We start from the raw sequence: 16,473 nt of genomic DNA, 5'->3' as shown, positions 1-16,473 counted from the left end.
TTTATCATCAGCATGTCCAGCTGCCTGACAAGGTAAGACACACTACTGCTTTTACTAATGAGCACTGACAGTCCATCGTGCGCTTGGCATCTGGACTCCGCCCATGTCCACGGCTGCTCCTGATGGGAAGGGCAACATCAGTATCCATTGGCAATAATTACTTTCTGGAAGCTCGCGGACTAATTCAGCTCCAACCACCAAATGCCAGCGGAGCATGAGACCTGCTACTGCATGAACGCTGGTTCCTGCATGGAATTTTCGAAGTCATGCCTAGACCGCCTCGACACACGGAGGAACTACCGCCCGTCACAATGATTTGATAAGCTGTCGACTATGTAGGACGAGACATTGAATACACATGTCGAGCTGCCATACAACAGCATGCTTTCCCCCCACTTGCTCCGTTCATGATCTGAGCTTCGGCGACATGCGCAAGACCGGCTCGTCGCCGATGCATGGCCAGTGAGCTGGGAGGTCCGGTAGCACGGAACGTTGTCACCACCCTGTGCGGAGCGCACCGTGGCCTGCGGAGTACAGGCGAACCGGAGTGGTATAGCCGTTGAGACAACGAGTAGCCTACACGTCGGTTCGGACGCTGTAAGCACGGCTCCTAAGAGCCGGAGCATGGGTCAGCGAACATGCTGCAACCTAGCATCTAAACCCATGTCCAGATGCACGACCTAGGCGCTGCGGTCCGACGGAGAAATATCGCACGTTTCTTGGAAGAACAGGCATGTTGACGAGAGCCTGTCTTGAGGTACGCATAAGCCGCTGGATGCGGATGGTGTTGGCCCAGAGCAGAAGTGCCCCGAGTGCATGGATGCTGCCCTGAGCAAGAGCGCGAATCAGAATGCCATGGCAGCGATATCAGTGCGTCGCTTTCGCTTCAATTCAGCTGGGCACCCACGATGTTCTAATGTTTCTTTGTACAACTAGTCGCAGGACATACCCGAATGCACAGTCTGTTTCTTATCACGAACAGGGTCGTCACAGGGATTGAGACTCCCGGGAGCAGCCTGCATGTAGTCAACTCTGAGTCGTTGAAGGCCTGTCTTCGGCCAAATCCAGTACACTACTCTGGGCTATTGACCATTCTATATCTCACGATGGCAGAGAACTGCCTGCAGGAGCCTCATATGCTCTTGATGCAGAGCTACATCCCACCGTATTGTTGCTTTCAAATATGAACTTGTACAGGGCGAGCATGTATATTGAAATAGCGGCAGCCACAACGACCGGGCAGATATGATGCTGGTGCGACCTCTACTAGATCCAGTGTACTTATCAGCCATATATTGGAACGCCAGCCTTGTTCTGCAGATTGCTACGCACGAACTCGCAGTAGGTCACGATAGTAGAGCCAAGGGCCAGCTGCATCTTTTGGCCGTAGGTGATCAGCGCTGTCAATGACTGGGCGGCGATATGCCCAATACCAACAGTATAGTACAAAGCAAAGTGGCAGTCGAAAGAGTGCATCGAGGCGCCTGGCAAGCCGTGTCGACGCACCGTATAGAGATGCAGGAGATATCGCAACCCAAGCTGTTGGTAGCTCCGCACCGGATATCTACCGGTTGTACGTATCATATACCAACAGAGTGGTAATGATGTGCATGCTGTGCACAGTCTGAACCAGTGATTTGATGAGCCAGAAGGGCAGGAATCATGAGGATCTTTCGAACCGATGCAACGCACGGAGACAAGTCGGTCTTGCTACCCGATCTAGTCACTCGAGGTCGGATTTGTCTTTACTGTACTGATGTGGTGGCGATCTACAAAGTTCTCTGATGCCGAAGCGGGTGAAGTTTCCTGGCTGTGGGCGATCTCCTGACTTGGGCAGCAGCATTCCGAGCTTCCACAAGCATCTTACTCTTGCCTATTATGAAGCTTGGTATCGTCTCCCATAACAGTCCAGAATTTGAGGGAGGATTGCTAATATTATCGTAAAATGGATTAGTGAATATCTGTATGTCGAGACGATGATAGTTCGAAGCCCGACGAACGCCACAGGCCCGGCCCGCGCCGCTCCGACGGTGGAGTCACCTCGCGCCACGCCACCAGTATGTGCGTGATGCAAATTTGGAACGACACTAGAACCGTTGGATCTATCGAAGACAACGACTTCACTCCGATATTCCGGACATCCTTCGCCTCCCAGACAGGAAGTCACAACATTACCTCACCACCATGGCGGCGAACGTGCAGAACATCCCTGGCCGAACAGACTGGGCAGAGGATGATACCGAAGACTTGGCGACCGCCATCCCACCACCACAAATCACCAAGAACAAGGATGGCACAGAGACAATAATTACTGTCTTCTTGAACGAGGATGGGAAACGCGTAAAGCGCACTCAACGTATCCGCCGCACAGTAGTCAAGAAGAAGGAGAATCCTCGTGTGGCAGAGCGACGACAATGGGCCAAGATCGGGCCCGAGGCAGGCAAACCCGCCGGTCCGCGACCAGATACCACGACCCTTGGTGAGAACATAATCTTCCGCCCCGTGATGGGCTACAAGAGCGGTCAAGTGCAGGAGAAAGCGCCCGAGGAGGATCGCAAGGCGGAGCAGCTGAAGAAGATGCAGATCAAATGTCGTATCTGCAGTGGTGACCACTTCACGACCAAGTGTCCTTTCAAAGATACCATGGCGCCTGAGGGCGCTGAAGGAGGCGCCGCGGCGGATTTGGGTGAGGATGCTGATGATACTGCTGGTGCGGCTGGGGCGGGTGCAGGAGGTAGCAACTATGTACCGCCACATCTGCGCAAGGGTGCTGCTGGGGCTGGTGGTGGCGAGAGGATGGGTGGGAAATACGAGCGGGATGATCTGGCTACGTTGCGTGTCACTAACGTGAGTTTCTTGGTCCCTACAGCTTTTGAATTCAGTCTTACTGACGATATTGCCAGGTCTCCGAGTTTGCTGAAGAGTCCGACCTCCGCGAAATCTTTGAGCGCCACGGTCGCGTTACTCGTGTTTTCTTGGCCAAGGACAGGGAGACGGGCAGAGCTAAGGGTTTCGCTTTCGTGTCATATGCTGACCGCAGCGACGCGTCGAGGGCGTGCGAAAAGGTGGATGGGTATGGTTTTGGTCATCTGATCTTGAAGGTGGAGTTTGCAAAGAAGGCTACTTAAGACTTTGCTTCTTCACCCCAAGGGCCGTTCGCGGTCACTACTGCTGGCTGTACAAATTACGGATAGCTAGATTTTATGCCTAAATTCAACACCTTACTTTCCGCATGAACACTACACACTTTGCGGCAACGAGAATGCCAGGTAATTAAAGCGATATGACTCTCGCGCCGAAATGCCGTACCATGCCCGCACCAACCACTCCCATAGCTATAGGTAACCATCCCATTTGCGGAGCGCTAAGTATCACCGGAAGAGGTTGATTTGTCTCTGCCGCATGTTGGTTGTTGATGCGCAAACTGTGCAGACGCCAGCAGTGGCAGCTCGGAGCGAACCGGGAGTCGAAGGTGTTATCTTCGCCGCCTACTGCTTGAACGTATCAAGCAAGGCCATGATATACTATTGCGAAGAAGGCTGGTGGGATGACTGCTGGCTGCCATAAGTAGGTAGGCTGTCCATCTAGCCGGCCAAGGTATGGAAATGATGCACAGTTGTCTTGGAGTGTTTGTGTCGAGCTCATCTTTGTCGAGGATATCACCAAACCAGCCATGAAAATGCTTACCTCTCGTCGGGCCCGTTCGGTCCAAGCTGTTTCCTCGAACGAGTGAGGACAATATCCTCGCACTAGCTCCTACGTTGCAAGAAGCTCAAATACGCTGCTCACCCATGACTCAGCGACCCAAACCTCCTATTTGCAGCCGCACAGTTCTTGCAGTCCCATCTTGTCTTGAACCAAGCCGATTTCGAGACACAATAACCGGACACCATGCCTCTCTCACTCACCACATCAGTTACCAGAATGCCGCCCAAACCACCTTGCCACTTCTACAAGTTGCCCAACGAGCTCACCCTCTCAATAATGGAGCGCATCGCCGTCAACTCTCCTCGCGACCTATACAGCCTCACCAACATCTACCAACCCGCCTACGCGCTCTTCAATAGTATCCTAGGCCTCCGTCTCGTGCAAGCGATACCGGAAGATCCCATCGTAGCCGAAGGCGAAATGAAAAGCAACAAGGCCTGCACCACCTCTACTCTCAACCACCTGCGCCGTCTGGCCGAAGGCAAAACAGAGCTCGAAAGGTTGTCGCGCTGGTATGAAGAAAGTCAACATAGCTTCGGGGTCGACGCGTGTCGCCTGCCGACTCGACATGAAAGACTACGCCCACGATTCCAGATCAGGAGTTGGCGACTTGAGGACGAGATTGAGCCAGCTTTCAGGCGGTTGATGTGGGTTGTCAATCGACTTGAGAACAACAAGTCTCTGCCGGGCTCTGTGGCTGACGAGAGAGAGAGAGAGGCAGCGGTGTTGAAACGATTGTAGACAAGCTGATACGCTACGGCTATTTTGACAGCCTTTGCGGCTATCTGGATGGATGGTTTGGTGATTTCGGATACGAGCAGCTGTTGATTATGCGAGACATTCTTTATGCCTTCTGCGGTGAACATACCGATAAGTCATTGATTGCAAGTGTGGATCAGTTGGCCAGAAGGAATCGGAGCCTGAATTTGTTGAGAATGGTGGGCCAGGAGGGCTGTCAGGCGGCAGCTATCTTGGGCGCGAAGCTCGACAATAAGATTGAGAACAGGCGAAAGGTCAGGCCGAAGTTTTATCAGCTGTTGCCGTGAAGGGTCTGTAGGTTGTGATGACTTGAACGTGAGAAACCAATGGGCGTGGCAATGATGGAGGTGAAGCGGGTGGAGGTTTCTTAGCATTGCTTGAGTTCATCATCGCACATAGTAATTGCACTGAGTCAACATCCAAGTCAATGTCCCAGTTGCAATAAAGATCGGTCCAGCCAGTCCCCTACCCCATCGCGCTGTGCCAAAGACTAACCATTCGCTGGTGAAGTGGGCGAAGGCTATGGCATATGTCCACAAGCCAAGCTGGTATATGAGAGGATCATGGATGTTGTAGGCGGCGTACAAACGGATGATACTGCTCAGGGCAGTCCATGTCCCGAAGGTGCGTGCCGAGAGATCGGTGACTGGGGAGTTGTTCTGCTTCGTCTTGCTGATTGTGCTGGCGGGGATGCCGCTAGGTATGCTTTGAGCCGGGCCGGCGTAGACTTCGCGGGTGCCAGCGAGGGAGAGGTAGGCTTGTGCACTGTTGCCTATGGAGACGATTGAGACCTGACGTATAGTAAGCACAAATTTTGACGCGGCTCAGGCGTCGTGTCCACGACGTACGAAGAGCAGCCAGTACGGCAGGAAGCCGTCGTTGGGCGGCAAGTATGATGAGAGCGTTGGTGACATGGCGTCTGTGTATACGATGCGATGATTGTATGAGAGTGAGCTGAAGCGTCCTTGAGCGTACTGTATTACTACAGATATCGGCTGCAAGCATGTGGCATGCTTGAGCTTCTACATTGCGGAGCTCGGAGTTCGGCAAACTTGAACTCCACCGCCCGCCAAACCACGTGTACATTACTCCCGGCACGTGGTTGTGACCTTGGCATTGCCTGCAGCTCGCTGCTCCCGATCTTCACCCTGGAAAGGCCCTCGTTCTCCTGTATTCCGCCCACCGGCCTGCAATCAATGGGTCGCACCGCTACGACTGCCCTCCGTTCCTTCCAGATCACTGTACAATCGCCATCCATAATCCAGACTCGGGTCATTGACTACAATTACATTAGTAGACACACTGCACCCTGTATATCACGGTACACACATCTGGCCTTCGCGTCCAACTCCGAGATTATCTCCATGTCCTCCCTCTCCAACTCGAAATCTGCAGCAACATTCTCATCGATCTGCCAATCGACAACACTTTTCGGGATAACGGACCGTCCATGGTTCACGCCCCAAGCGAGCACGACTTGGACAGGACTCTTACCGTACTTCTCGCCAATGGACTTCAGCACGGGCTGATCGATGACCCGCATCATGTGCGAGATCTCCTTGCTCCAGCCAGTTTGGCGGTAGAAGTCGTTCATGTTTCCCAAAGGACTGAATTGGATGATATGGATTCCCAATCTCCGATGCCAGTCGCTGAAGGTTTGTTGCTGGAGGTAGGGGTGGACTTCCATCTGGTGTACGGCTGGGATCTTTCCTGTAGAATCAGCACGGCAACGACACTCGACTCAAACGTACTGTGACTAACGACAGAAGTCTCATCGAGAAGTCGTTGCACCTCGCCTTTGCTGAAGTTTGAGACGCCAATCGCTCGTACCCTGCCTTCGCCAACGAGTCTCTCCAGCGCTCGCCATGTATCGACATAATCAGTCTTACCATGAATCATCTTGCCACTGGCGTCTCGCGGGAATCGGTCGGCGCCGCTGGCAAAAGTGCATGGATAATGCATGAGCAATAGATCTACATAAGGCGTGTCCAGGTCGCTCAGAGAATCTTCAAGCGCTCGGGAGACAGTTTCGGGATGGTAGTCGTTGCACCATAGCTTCGTTGCTATGAAGATATCTTCTCTCTTGACACTACAAACGGAAGTAAGTCTCTCGCCTGTACTGCCTTCGACGGCGAATTCATTCCTCCTACGTACCCGGTTTTCTTCACACCTCTCCCGACTTGCTTCTCGACATCATAAACTCTGGCAGTATCGATGAGACGTAGTCCTTTTTGAAGTGCTTGGCATACTGCATCTTCTTGGGCATCTGGGTCTTGGAAAGTGCCGAACCCTATGGCAGGTATCTTTGCGCCTGTGTTGAGCGTAAAGGACATTATCGTTCTCGCCTTCTGCCCGAAGACTCGACTCCTATTGCTACTTCGAGTAGCGATTGCTATCTTATTCATGAAGACGGACGACATGGTGATAGTCAAGCCTAGCATGTGGTTAGGAACATGACAGTAGTGTTTTGGATCGTTACTCTCAGCGACTTCTGCATATCTGACCGGTATCCTGGATCCATTGAAGAGTGTACTCCGCAGACACAGTGAAAGCATGTGTCCTCGTTTCGGTACCATCCCTTGTCTCTTGGCTCTCAGCCGTTGCTTCCGATTCAATACTACAACCTTGAAACGGTCGTGGAAGCTCCGGTGATTGGATGGAGCTACCTAGCGATTGCTAGGGCGCACCTAGAGTGTCCAAGGTACCCCAGCGCCCGGTGGATCAGCACCGCAAAGACACTACTGCTGGAATAATACATCAATGTGATGTTTCAACTGGGATGTTGGCTTTGCTATTGGATATACTAGACGACGCACATCACCTCTGGCTACCAGAAGATCGACGAGCACTTGAAATCGCAACCTAGATTAGTCGCACAGGCTATCATTCAGGCCAGTCCATTGCAACAAAATTTGATGCTCCTCCTAGTGGCCAAAGACCTCCCGGTCTAGCTCGACCCGCTCCTTAGTAACATCAGCAAATAATTCTTTGAACCGGAAGTGAGCGATCTGAGAAGCGGCTTTGGTCACATTGCTGATATTCTCCTGAGCCAACCGCTTGGTAGGCTTCGAGAACACAATGTCGATTTCCCCCAATGTCAAGTTCTTCGTCTCGGGCACTGAATGTAATCAGTCTGGGTCTCATGCGCTCAAATGTGAGGGTCAATGCTTACTGAAGATCATCTGATAGAACCAGCCAATTACTGCGATGCCGCCGAAGAAACCGAGTGTGAGACCGGGCTTGGTCATGGCCTCTTGCATGCCGGTGAAGTTGTAGGAGATGACGAAGTTGCCCTAGAGGAATTAGAGTCAGCAATTGATCGTACCCACGGTGCTTGACAACGCCAACCAAGTTTATCATCGCGGTTGAGCTGGTCATGCCATAGCTGCGAAGATATGTAGGATACACCTCAGACGGGATGACCCAGGTGAGGCAGGCGTAAGTACCATAAAAACCCATGTATAGGATCAAGCCCGTAATATATAGGCCTACGGTCGCTGTCTGCTGGGTGACAAGGTCAAGAGTGTAGCTGACGCCGATCAAGACGAGGCCGATAAAGAATCCAGGGAGCATGGTATTCGCCTGTATGATCGCCCAAGTCAGTCGCATGTAGTCGCAACGCTATCTTTTCGGCGCTACTTGCCCAGAAGCGGCGACCAAACTTCTCCATGTACAGAATTCCAGGTATAGTTCCGAGCCATAGTGACCCTCCGCCTACCATGGACATGTAGACGGCGGTAACAGGATCGAATCCAATCTGCGTCATTAACACACTCATGTAGTACATTATGCCGTTGATTCCGACGAATTGGCCAAGCAGCATCATAGTGTTGGCGTAGACGAATGCTCGGCGAGCACGAGGGACCCTGTCGATTATCAGTAAGGTGTGCCGAAACAGTATATCATATTCGGCCGCAGCACGGCATCATGCACGCACCGGAAGAGATCCAACCATGCGAAGTGATTGCCACCAGTCTTATTCGCCTTCTCTCGCTCTCGCTCTTCAACACTCAAGACCATGATGTGGAATTCAGCGCGAGAAGCAGGATCGTTGAGGCCTCGGATACGCTTCCAGACTGCGAAGGCTTCCAAGGTCTTCCCAGAGTGTGCTAGGTATCTTGGTGATTCCGGGAGAAATAGCATACTAGTTCTAGTCAGTAATTTGTGCGGGCACTTTGGTGGGTACAGTGGTCATACCCAGTAAACATGATAACTGAGAAGACGATTGAGGATCCGAGGATGTACCGCCAATTGCCTTTGACTCTAATGAAGATGGCAGCCACAACAAAGCCAAATACCTCACCTAGAGCAATATTGAATTGATACAACGATACCAGATTGCCTCGGAAGCGCCTCTCCACCGTTTCAGCAACGTACACAGGCACGGTACCTGAGAGTGTCAGTATGGTTTGCCAGACAGCCTAATTGTTGTATCGAACCTGTCTCGATGCCAATGCCCAATCCGAGTACAAGTCGTCCGGACAACATCATGGCATAGTCCATTGCTCCAGCTTCGAGTGCCGCGCCAATGGTGTATAGGATAGTGGAAAGGATGATGGCTCCTCGCCTGCCAAAGTATTCATTTACGGGCGACAGTAGAAGTGCGCCGACGACGGCTCCAGCAGGCATCAAACCGTTTACGAGACTTTGCTGTCTTACGGTAAAGCCAAGATCATATGGCAACGTGAGATTGGCGCCCGATATTGATCTGTGGCAGAGGGAGTTCAGTAGACCGTCTTACCATTCGATCGAGAGCAAGACGTACGACTGGTCGAGGCCGAACAGTAAGCCGTCCATCGAAGCGAACAAGACCATAGTCCAAGTAAAGTAGCGCGGATCCTTGAAAGTAGGTCGAAAGATAGACGATCTCTTCTCCACAGGCGCAAGCTGGGCGTTCATGAGGTCGATGAAAGCATCTGTCTCAGCCGTGCTCTCAACTCGGGGGATCTTGCCATCAGTCTTTTCATCTGACGGCAAGCCATGGTCAGAAGAGTCCTCAGACTGTGATCCCTTCTCAAGATGGACTGTTGGGTCGGCCTTGACGGATGCATCCATCTGGTTGACTGTCATAGCGTTCTGATCTGCTGTTTGGCTCGATGTAATCATGCAGTAAACCCCATGGGGCACTCCGCAAACGTATATATATCGTGCTCCTTATGGCACTCGTCGCAGGCCCGCACCATCCCGTGCCTGCCGCCTTGTGCTGTGCGGAGTAGTGCTGCTCTCGTATCGAGCCCTCCATGAATGCCAAGTCGTGAACAATGACTCGATAGCTACTCCACATCCGGTAGACGGGTATGGCAGACTGTTATCGGGATGACGTGCCGATAGCCACCCAATGATGTGTAGCCGTCGTCTGTCCTGCTCTTATGGCTGACTTGGTCGCGTTACGGTGACTGTGGGGTTGTTTCGACTTATGCTTATCATCATACGCTCTGGGGTGGTAAAGCACCTAGCCGAAACCTCACTCACTCATCCTCATACCGCCATTTGCACAGATCACCTGGCCAGTACACCAAGCACTTTCCGCGGAGCACAACATCCCAATGATGCCCGCGATCTTATCAGCTTCGGCTGGCACGCCGCCCAGTAATTTCGCCTCCGCCTTGGCCTCATCACTATCAGTGTCTTGCACTGCCATAAGTGGAGTAAGGTGGATGTAAGGCCTCATGTCTTCCACGAACTTCTCTGTCAGACCACCCCACATTTCGGTCTTGACAGGTCCTATATCGAGTCAGGAAGCTGCTTGAAGTATCAAGTATAATTGCTCACCAGGATTGACCGCATTGACTGTACATCGCTCGGCGAGCTGACGAGCCCAAGACTTTGTGCAGGCTTCAAGAGCAGCTTTCGAGCCACCATATATACTCTGATCCACAAATCCCGTAGTTGATGACACAGAGGATACGTTCACAACTCTGCCACTCCGATCGTTAGGCAGAAACGGCATGACCGCTTGCATCGTCAATAGTGGTGCCAGGGTGTTGATCCGGTAGACTTTGTAAAAGTCTGTGGAGTTGCACTCGCCTAGAATCGCGTTGTGCACCATACCCGCATTGTTGATCAGGATATCAATCTGGAAGGACGGGTGCGATGTGGTCCATTGGTCTTTGATGGCTGCGATGAAATCCTCCGGGCCACCATCTGCGCTGAGATCTGCCTGCAATACAATGCAGTCAACGCCATAGCTAGTGCGTAGTGCTTCAGCCAATTCAATTGCATCTTTGCTAGATTTGGGAGAATTGTAGTGAATGACAACTGAACAACCCTTCGAGGCGAGGTTGTGGGCGACTGCAGCTCCGATGCCTGACGAACATGAGCGGATTGTACTGATGGTGGCAAGGGATAGTACCTCGAGATGAGCCTGTGATGACCGCAAGTCTGCCGTCTAGGAGCCCTCTAGGGCAGACGCCATTTCCATTGGTGCCGTTATGAACCATACTGCTCTGAGCTACTCAACTGCCACCGGGTGTGTCCTTTCTTGTAGGGCTGTTCCGAGTAGCATTCGATACCGGTCTCCAACAGCCGTGAGTGTTTGAAAGCGCTCCATGTCTGTCCAATATACCTCGTGCTCAATAGAGGGCATAAAGTGGACAATACGAGTGCCGGGCTTCCATGTTCCTCGTGTCGAGTCTGTGCACGATTCAAGCCTGTCCTCTTGCCCGAGAAAGGCCTGCATTACTCTGAATCGATTTGCGGTATGATTCGCCGTGTAAATGATGAACCTAGCATGCTCGCAATACCTGCATGATAGTCCGTCGAGACGGTGTCAAAGACGGAGGGTGTTACGAACATGTGACATAGGGTGCAGAGAGGGAGAATAAGGACCAGTCATTTTAGCCTTAAAGGGAAGCGCTAAGGGCGCACCCGCGAATTACGTAACTAGCTAACTTTACTAAACCTTGGACAGACACGTAACTAGCTATCCGACTAGACGAGTAGTCTAGCGGACTAGTAGCTAGTTAGAACACGAATCTCCTATATATATAGATAAGCCCTTTCCTATATAGATAGTTCGTATTTAACCTAAGTTACTAACCCGCTAAAAGGTTAAACCTTAGAGTAGTTACTTACCCGACCTATCGCTTAGAACTTACTCGTCTAACGAGCTCTAACCCCCTTATACCGTAGGTATATAACATTTTGAACACCCTTATAGTAGGTAAGTACCCTAAGTAAACAAATAGCTCCTAACAACGAAAGGGACGTTAGTATAGCTTCGACTACTCGAGCTAGTGCCTCTACTAATAAAGACAGGACAAAGTATTCCGCTAAGCCGGACTTCTTCTATAGGGATCGTAATAAGCTCGATAACTAGTTAAACTAGATTATGCTATACTTCTCCCTTAAAGGTATTATAAGTAAACAACGACGCTACCGCATCGCAGCATCCTACCTTCGGGGCGAAGCTTAAAGCTAGATACGTCCTAAATTAACTATAGTTCTACTCGAGAACAGAGACCTAGACGGGATCTTTGCCGACTTCTCGGAGTTCGCTAAACAGGTTAAGGGAATCTATAGACTTAGCAATAACTAGCAAGTCGCTATCCGGAACATCTAACACGTTACGCAAAAGGCCTCCGTATCCTAGTATACCGCTAAGTTTAAAGAGGTTTCTACTCGTACTAGATAGGACGGCAATGTACTAAGATCTATATATTATCGAGGACTTAAAGACAACGTTAAGGACGAGCTTATAAGATACAGAGGACGCTAAGACACCTTAGAATACTTGTAGGAGGCTGCAATTAAGGTAGACGATATGCTCTACGAACGATACATAGAAAAACGTAATACTAATTAGGACCGCGGACGAACTAGCTATACTCCCTACGGCCGGACCGGAGGATAGCAACGTCGCGACCCTAACGCTATAGAACTCGACGCTACTTAACGCAAATTTGGAGGAGGTAAGAACAACAGAGCAGGAGCTAAGGGCAAGAACTACGCCTAGGGTAAAAAGTAAGGACTAAAGTGCTATTCGTACGGAAAGGAAGGACACTACGTACGAGACTGCCGTAACCGCAAGGTACAACTATAGCAGAACTACAAGGCGGATCTTAGGGAGGTTAACGCTATAGAGATTAACGTTATAGAACGACGTAATCTATTTGCCGAACATATTTAGGAAGCTATTAACGTTATTTAGTTAGGAATGCACGTTAATAAGGAATTAGCTAATAGCAATGCTATACGACAAATATAATCCGAAATTACTAATACGATAAGCTTAATAAGGAAACGATACCCTAATCGTAAGGACGAAATTATTAAATAGGAAAACAAGTTCCTCGAACTACTCGGAACGGTCTCTACGGACGACATTTACGTTATCCGCGATACGATAATAAAGATCGGAGAAAGTATCGGAAAGGACCTAGATAGCGAATATAAACAACTACACTAGATAGGATGTTACAACGACTCCTATACGACTTACTACTCGAGCAAGATAGACTTAGGATAGTTTCCGAGTAAGCCTCGTCGAGAGTTCAATTCGACGGAATTATAGGGATCTAATAGTGCTACGTATTAGCCCCCTATGTTCGAACTAGTGCTAGTTCGATAACGGCAACTATAGTAGGATAGAGACGACGGCATTTACGCCCGAGGAAGGTCTCTACCTCTACTTAGGTAGGAGGATATAACCCTACAAGAAACACAACAACCTTAGGAGGAGGAATCCGACGACGAAGAAGAATTAAGACAACTAGTCGTGATGTACCATTAGGGAAGCTTCGCGCTAACCCCTGTTATACTAGACTCTAAGGACGGTCACGAGAACACGCCCGAGTTATTAGAATACGAATACACCGACGACGACAATAATAGCGATAACGAAACACTTAACTTTAGTGTCGACGCACTAGAACCAATTAGACGAATAATTCTTATAATAGTTAGACAACACGAGGAAGTCTTCCCGAAGGTGCAAGGGAAACGACGACTACATCGAAACAACTTTGACTTGCTACTTAACAACCTACGGAGGGAATTTTGGAATTATCGACAAATTAACCTCGAAGGAGGGCAAACCTATGTACGAGATATACCCCCGATAGGAAGCAAGTTCGACGGATCTGGAGGATATTACGCCCCAGACGGGATCTACATTAGTAAGAACATGCGAGACCACGTTAAGGTGCTTACACAGCGATTCGACGAGATCTACACGATATAGGAAAACTAGCAGAACGACCTTATTACGGAATAAGAGATAATCCAGCAGTGCAAGACTGCGTTATACAAATGGTTACACGCTACAGCCTACAGACTCCTACTACTACTAGTGTAGAAGGGACAGATTTTCGGTAAACTGTTATTATCGACTAAAGGACTAGTATCGACAAGTATCGAACGAGGAAGAATTACACTATAGCCTAAGGATGGACCCCTTAGTTGGGAAGTCTGCCTTAAGGACCCCGAGCTTCTAGTAGCTCTAGAGACAAAAAACTAGGAGAGCCCGTTGGTAAGAACAGATTACGGGAACTCAACAACACGAATGTTTAACAGACTTTAGTAGCAGTCCTACGCACCAAATGCATTATATAAGGACACGAAACAATGGCAATGATCGACTCCGGAGCCAACGGAACGTTTATATTAGCCCAATTCGTACAACGACACGGGATCGCAACACGGAGAAAAAAGAATGGCGGATACAAGCTAATGGCCGTCGATAGCTTATCCCTACCCGACGTGGATAGTGAAACGATGCCACTATCCCTAACGATGCAATAGCACCACGAGACGATAGTCCTAGATGTCGTGCCTATAGCTAGACACGATATCGTATTAGGTACGCCTTAGTTGGAACGTTACAACCCACATATAGAATAGAAAACGAGAGTACTTACATTTGAGCGATGCGTATGCGTTACCGACATCGAGCCTACACGCCGGCAGAGTTCAGCGGTAGATGAGGAACGACAGTATACATACACAGCTAATTAACAACCGAAACAGGAGCTACGTAGTAGCCCAAGCTCGACAGATGCCGGAATGGATCCACCGGATTAACAAGTTAGAGCGAAGGAGGACAAGGACGCACCTCCAGGAATCCCTAAAGAGTTTACACGATGGAAACGCCTCTTTTAGGAAGAGATAGGGCTTGCGGCCTTACCTATACACAGACTATAGGATTACAAGATACCAATCCAGCCTAGTAAGGAACCACTATAGGGACCACTTTACGCATTATTACAACGAGAGCTAGAAGAGTAGCGAAGCTAGATAGACAAGAACCTGTCTAGGGGATGGATTAAGAAATCCCAATCGCCTGCCGCTTTACCCTTAATGTTTGTTCCAAAGAAAGGAGGAAAATTACGTATAGTTATCGACTACAGACGACTAAACTTAATAACGATTAAGAACCGATATCCGCTACCAAACATCAAAGAAATAAAGAACCGACTTACGGGTTCTATATAGTATTCGAAGATCGACCTACGGGACGCCTTCTACGCGGTACGCATAGCACCCGGAGAAGAATGGAAGACAGCCTTTAGAACGCGCTTCGGACTGTACTAATTCCGAGTTATGCTAATGGGCTTAACAAATGCGCTAGTAACATGCTAAGAAGTTGTTAACGACGCTCTACGAGACGTCCTCGACATTATAGTAATCGCCTATATAGACGATGTGCTCATCTTCACAAATGGTTCTCGAGAATTACACGCTAGACACGTCGGCGAGGTACTCGAACGCCTTGGCAATTCAGGCTTTAAGACTACACCCGAGAAGTGCAAGTTCTTCTGTAAGGAGGTCGACTTCTTAGGCTTTATCGTTGGAGTTAACGGTATTCGTATAGATCTAGAAAAGATTAAGTCAATTATAGAATGGCCTACCCCAACGACAGTCCGAGACATTTAAGCATTCCTCGGACTAGCTAACTACAACCGAAAATTTATTAAGGATTACTTAAGGATAGCTACACCCTTAACTAACCTGACGAAAAAGGATATCTAATAGGATTGGACGACGACATAGGAGCAAGCCTTTCAAAAGCTAAAAGAACTTAGTGTATCCGCACCAACGCTCGCTATGTTCGACCTAGAACGAGATGTTATTATCGAAACCGATGCCTCCGACTTTGCTATTGGTGCTTGCCTTATATAGGAGCACAATAGAAATCGACACCTAATCGCGTACTTCTTAAGGAAGATAACGCTAGCGGAACAAAACTACGAGATCTACGATAAGGAACTGCTTGCGATCGTCGCAGCATTACGACACTGGAGAATATACTATAAAGGAGCTACAGGACTAACTATCTACTCGGATTACAAGAATCTGTAATTCTTTACGACTACTAAAGATCTTTCGAGACGACAGTGTCGATGGTTAGAGCTACTTAGATAGTACAAGTTTAACATCATTTATACTCTAGGAAAAGACAATGGGCGCGCCGATGCGCTAAGCAGACGAAGCGACTACACGGAGGGCAACGAGCCCAAACCAAAACAGGTGCTAAAGGTTAATAAGGACGGAAGCCTTAGTACAAAGACTTAAGAGTTCAACTTAACTCTTCGGGTTCTGCGGGACGACGACGAAGAATTCCTAGTCGAACATGGCAAGTACAAGGTACCGCCACTTAAGGAGAACGACTGTATTCGAGATTACTACGACGGGGAAGACTGTGGTTACCTAGGTGTTGCTCGAACTATAGAACACATTCGACGGAACTTCGCCTTCTTAGACATGAGACGAAAAGTCTTAGAATACATTAGGAAGTGTGTTAGTTGCAACAAGAACAAGTCTTCGCGCCACGCGAAGTACGGCAACTTACAATTCCGGGAACTACCCGAAAAACTATAGGAAGAAGTTATAATAGACTTTATAATCGATCTTCCCAAGTTACCTAACCCGGTGACGGGAGTACACTACGACGGTATCCTAGTTATGGTCGACAGGCTAACTAAGTACATATACTTCATTCCCTGCAGCAAGACGATTACGGCCCCGCAGTTAGGCTGCCTTGTGCTCGATCGCCTTGTGCGCTACTAC

The 16,473-nt window shown here is 49.4% G+C and overlaps 6 protein-coding genes across 6 annotated transcripts; 2 read left to right on the top strand and 4 right to left on the bottom strand.

Annotated features, from left to right (window-relative positions):
• Nucleotides 1-2,184: 2,184 nt before the first annotated feature.
• Nucleotides 2,185-3,128, top strand: TIF35 (translation initiation factor eIF3 subunit g; the record flags this gene model as incomplete). The annotated part of the gene is made up of 2 exons (XM_064842465.1): nt 2,185-2,847; nt 2,904-3,128. 2 exons carry the CDS (start codon nt 2,185-2,187, stop codon nt 3,126-3,128), a joined length of 888 nt encoding a protein of 295 aa, XP_064689859.1.
• Nucleotides 3,129-3,891: 763 nt separating this feature from the next.
• Nucleotides 3,892-4,754, top strand: LTS14_009784 (uncharacterized protein; the record flags this gene model as incomplete). The annotated part of the gene is made up of 2 exons (XM_064842464.1): nt 3,892-4,445; nt 4,481-4,754. 2 exons carry the CDS (start codon nt 3,892-3,894, stop codon nt 4,752-4,754), a joined length of 828 nt encoding a protein of 275 aa, XP_064689858.1.
• Nucleotides 4,755-4,853: 99 nt separating this feature from the next.
• Nucleotides 4,854-5,381, bottom strand: ERG28 (ergosterol biosynthesis protein; the record flags this gene model as incomplete). Its single annotated transcript, XM_064842463.1, has 2 exons — nt 4,854-5,258; nt 5,316-5,381. The coding sequence occupies 2 exons, from the start codon at nt 5,379-5,381 to the stop codon at nt 4,854-4,856; spliced, it is 471 nt and encodes a 156-aa protein (XP_064689857.1).
• Nucleotides 5,382-5,752: 371 nt separating this feature from the next.
• Nucleotides 5,753-6,887, bottom strand: LTS14_009782 (uncharacterized protein; the record flags this gene model as incomplete). The annotated part of the gene is made up of 3 exons (XM_064842462.1): nt 5,753-6,177; nt 6,219-6,556; nt 6,622-6,887. The coding sequence occupies 3 exons, from the start codon at nt 6,885-6,887 to the stop codon at nt 5,753-5,755; spliced, it is 1,029 nt and encodes a 342-aa protein (XP_064689856.1).
• A 504-nt stretch (nt 6,888-7,391) lies between these two features.
• Nucleotides 7,392-9,537, bottom strand: LTS14_009781 (uncharacterized protein; the record flags this gene model as incomplete). Its single annotated transcript, XM_064842461.1, has 8 exons — nt 7,392-7,585; nt 7,640-7,760; nt 7,816-8,049; nt 8,111-8,333; nt 8,405-8,611; nt 8,665-8,857; nt 8,907-9,175; nt 9,233-9,537. 8 exons carry the CDS (start codon nt 9,535-9,537, stop codon nt 7,392-7,394), a joined length of 1,746 nt encoding a protein of 581 aa, XP_064689855.1.
• A 394-nt stretch (nt 9,538-9,931) lies between these two features.
• Nucleotides 9,932-10,907, bottom strand: LTS14_009780 (uncharacterized protein; the record flags this gene model as incomplete). Its single annotated transcript, XM_064842460.1, has 3 exons — nt 9,932-10,191; nt 10,240-10,773; nt 10,820-10,907. The coding sequence occupies 3 exons, from the start codon at nt 10,905-10,907 to the stop codon at nt 9,932-9,934; spliced, it is 882 nt and encodes a 293-aa protein (XP_064689854.1).
• Nucleotides 10,908-16,473: the final 5,566 nt, after the last annotated feature.

The sequence above is a fragment of the Recurvomyces mirabilis genome, assembly GCF_035927965.1.
Source record: "Recurvomyces mirabilis strain CCFEE 5264 chromosome Unknown scaffold_34, whole genome shotgun sequence".
In the NCBI taxonomy this organism is placed as follows: domain Eukaryota; kingdom Fungi; phylum Ascomycota; class Dothideomycetes; order Mycosphaerellales; family Teratosphaeriaceae; genus Recurvomyces; species Recurvomyces mirabilis.
The sequence above is the reverse complement of the archived record's forward strand: the minus strand, read 5'-3'. Positions and strand labels throughout refer to the sequence as shown.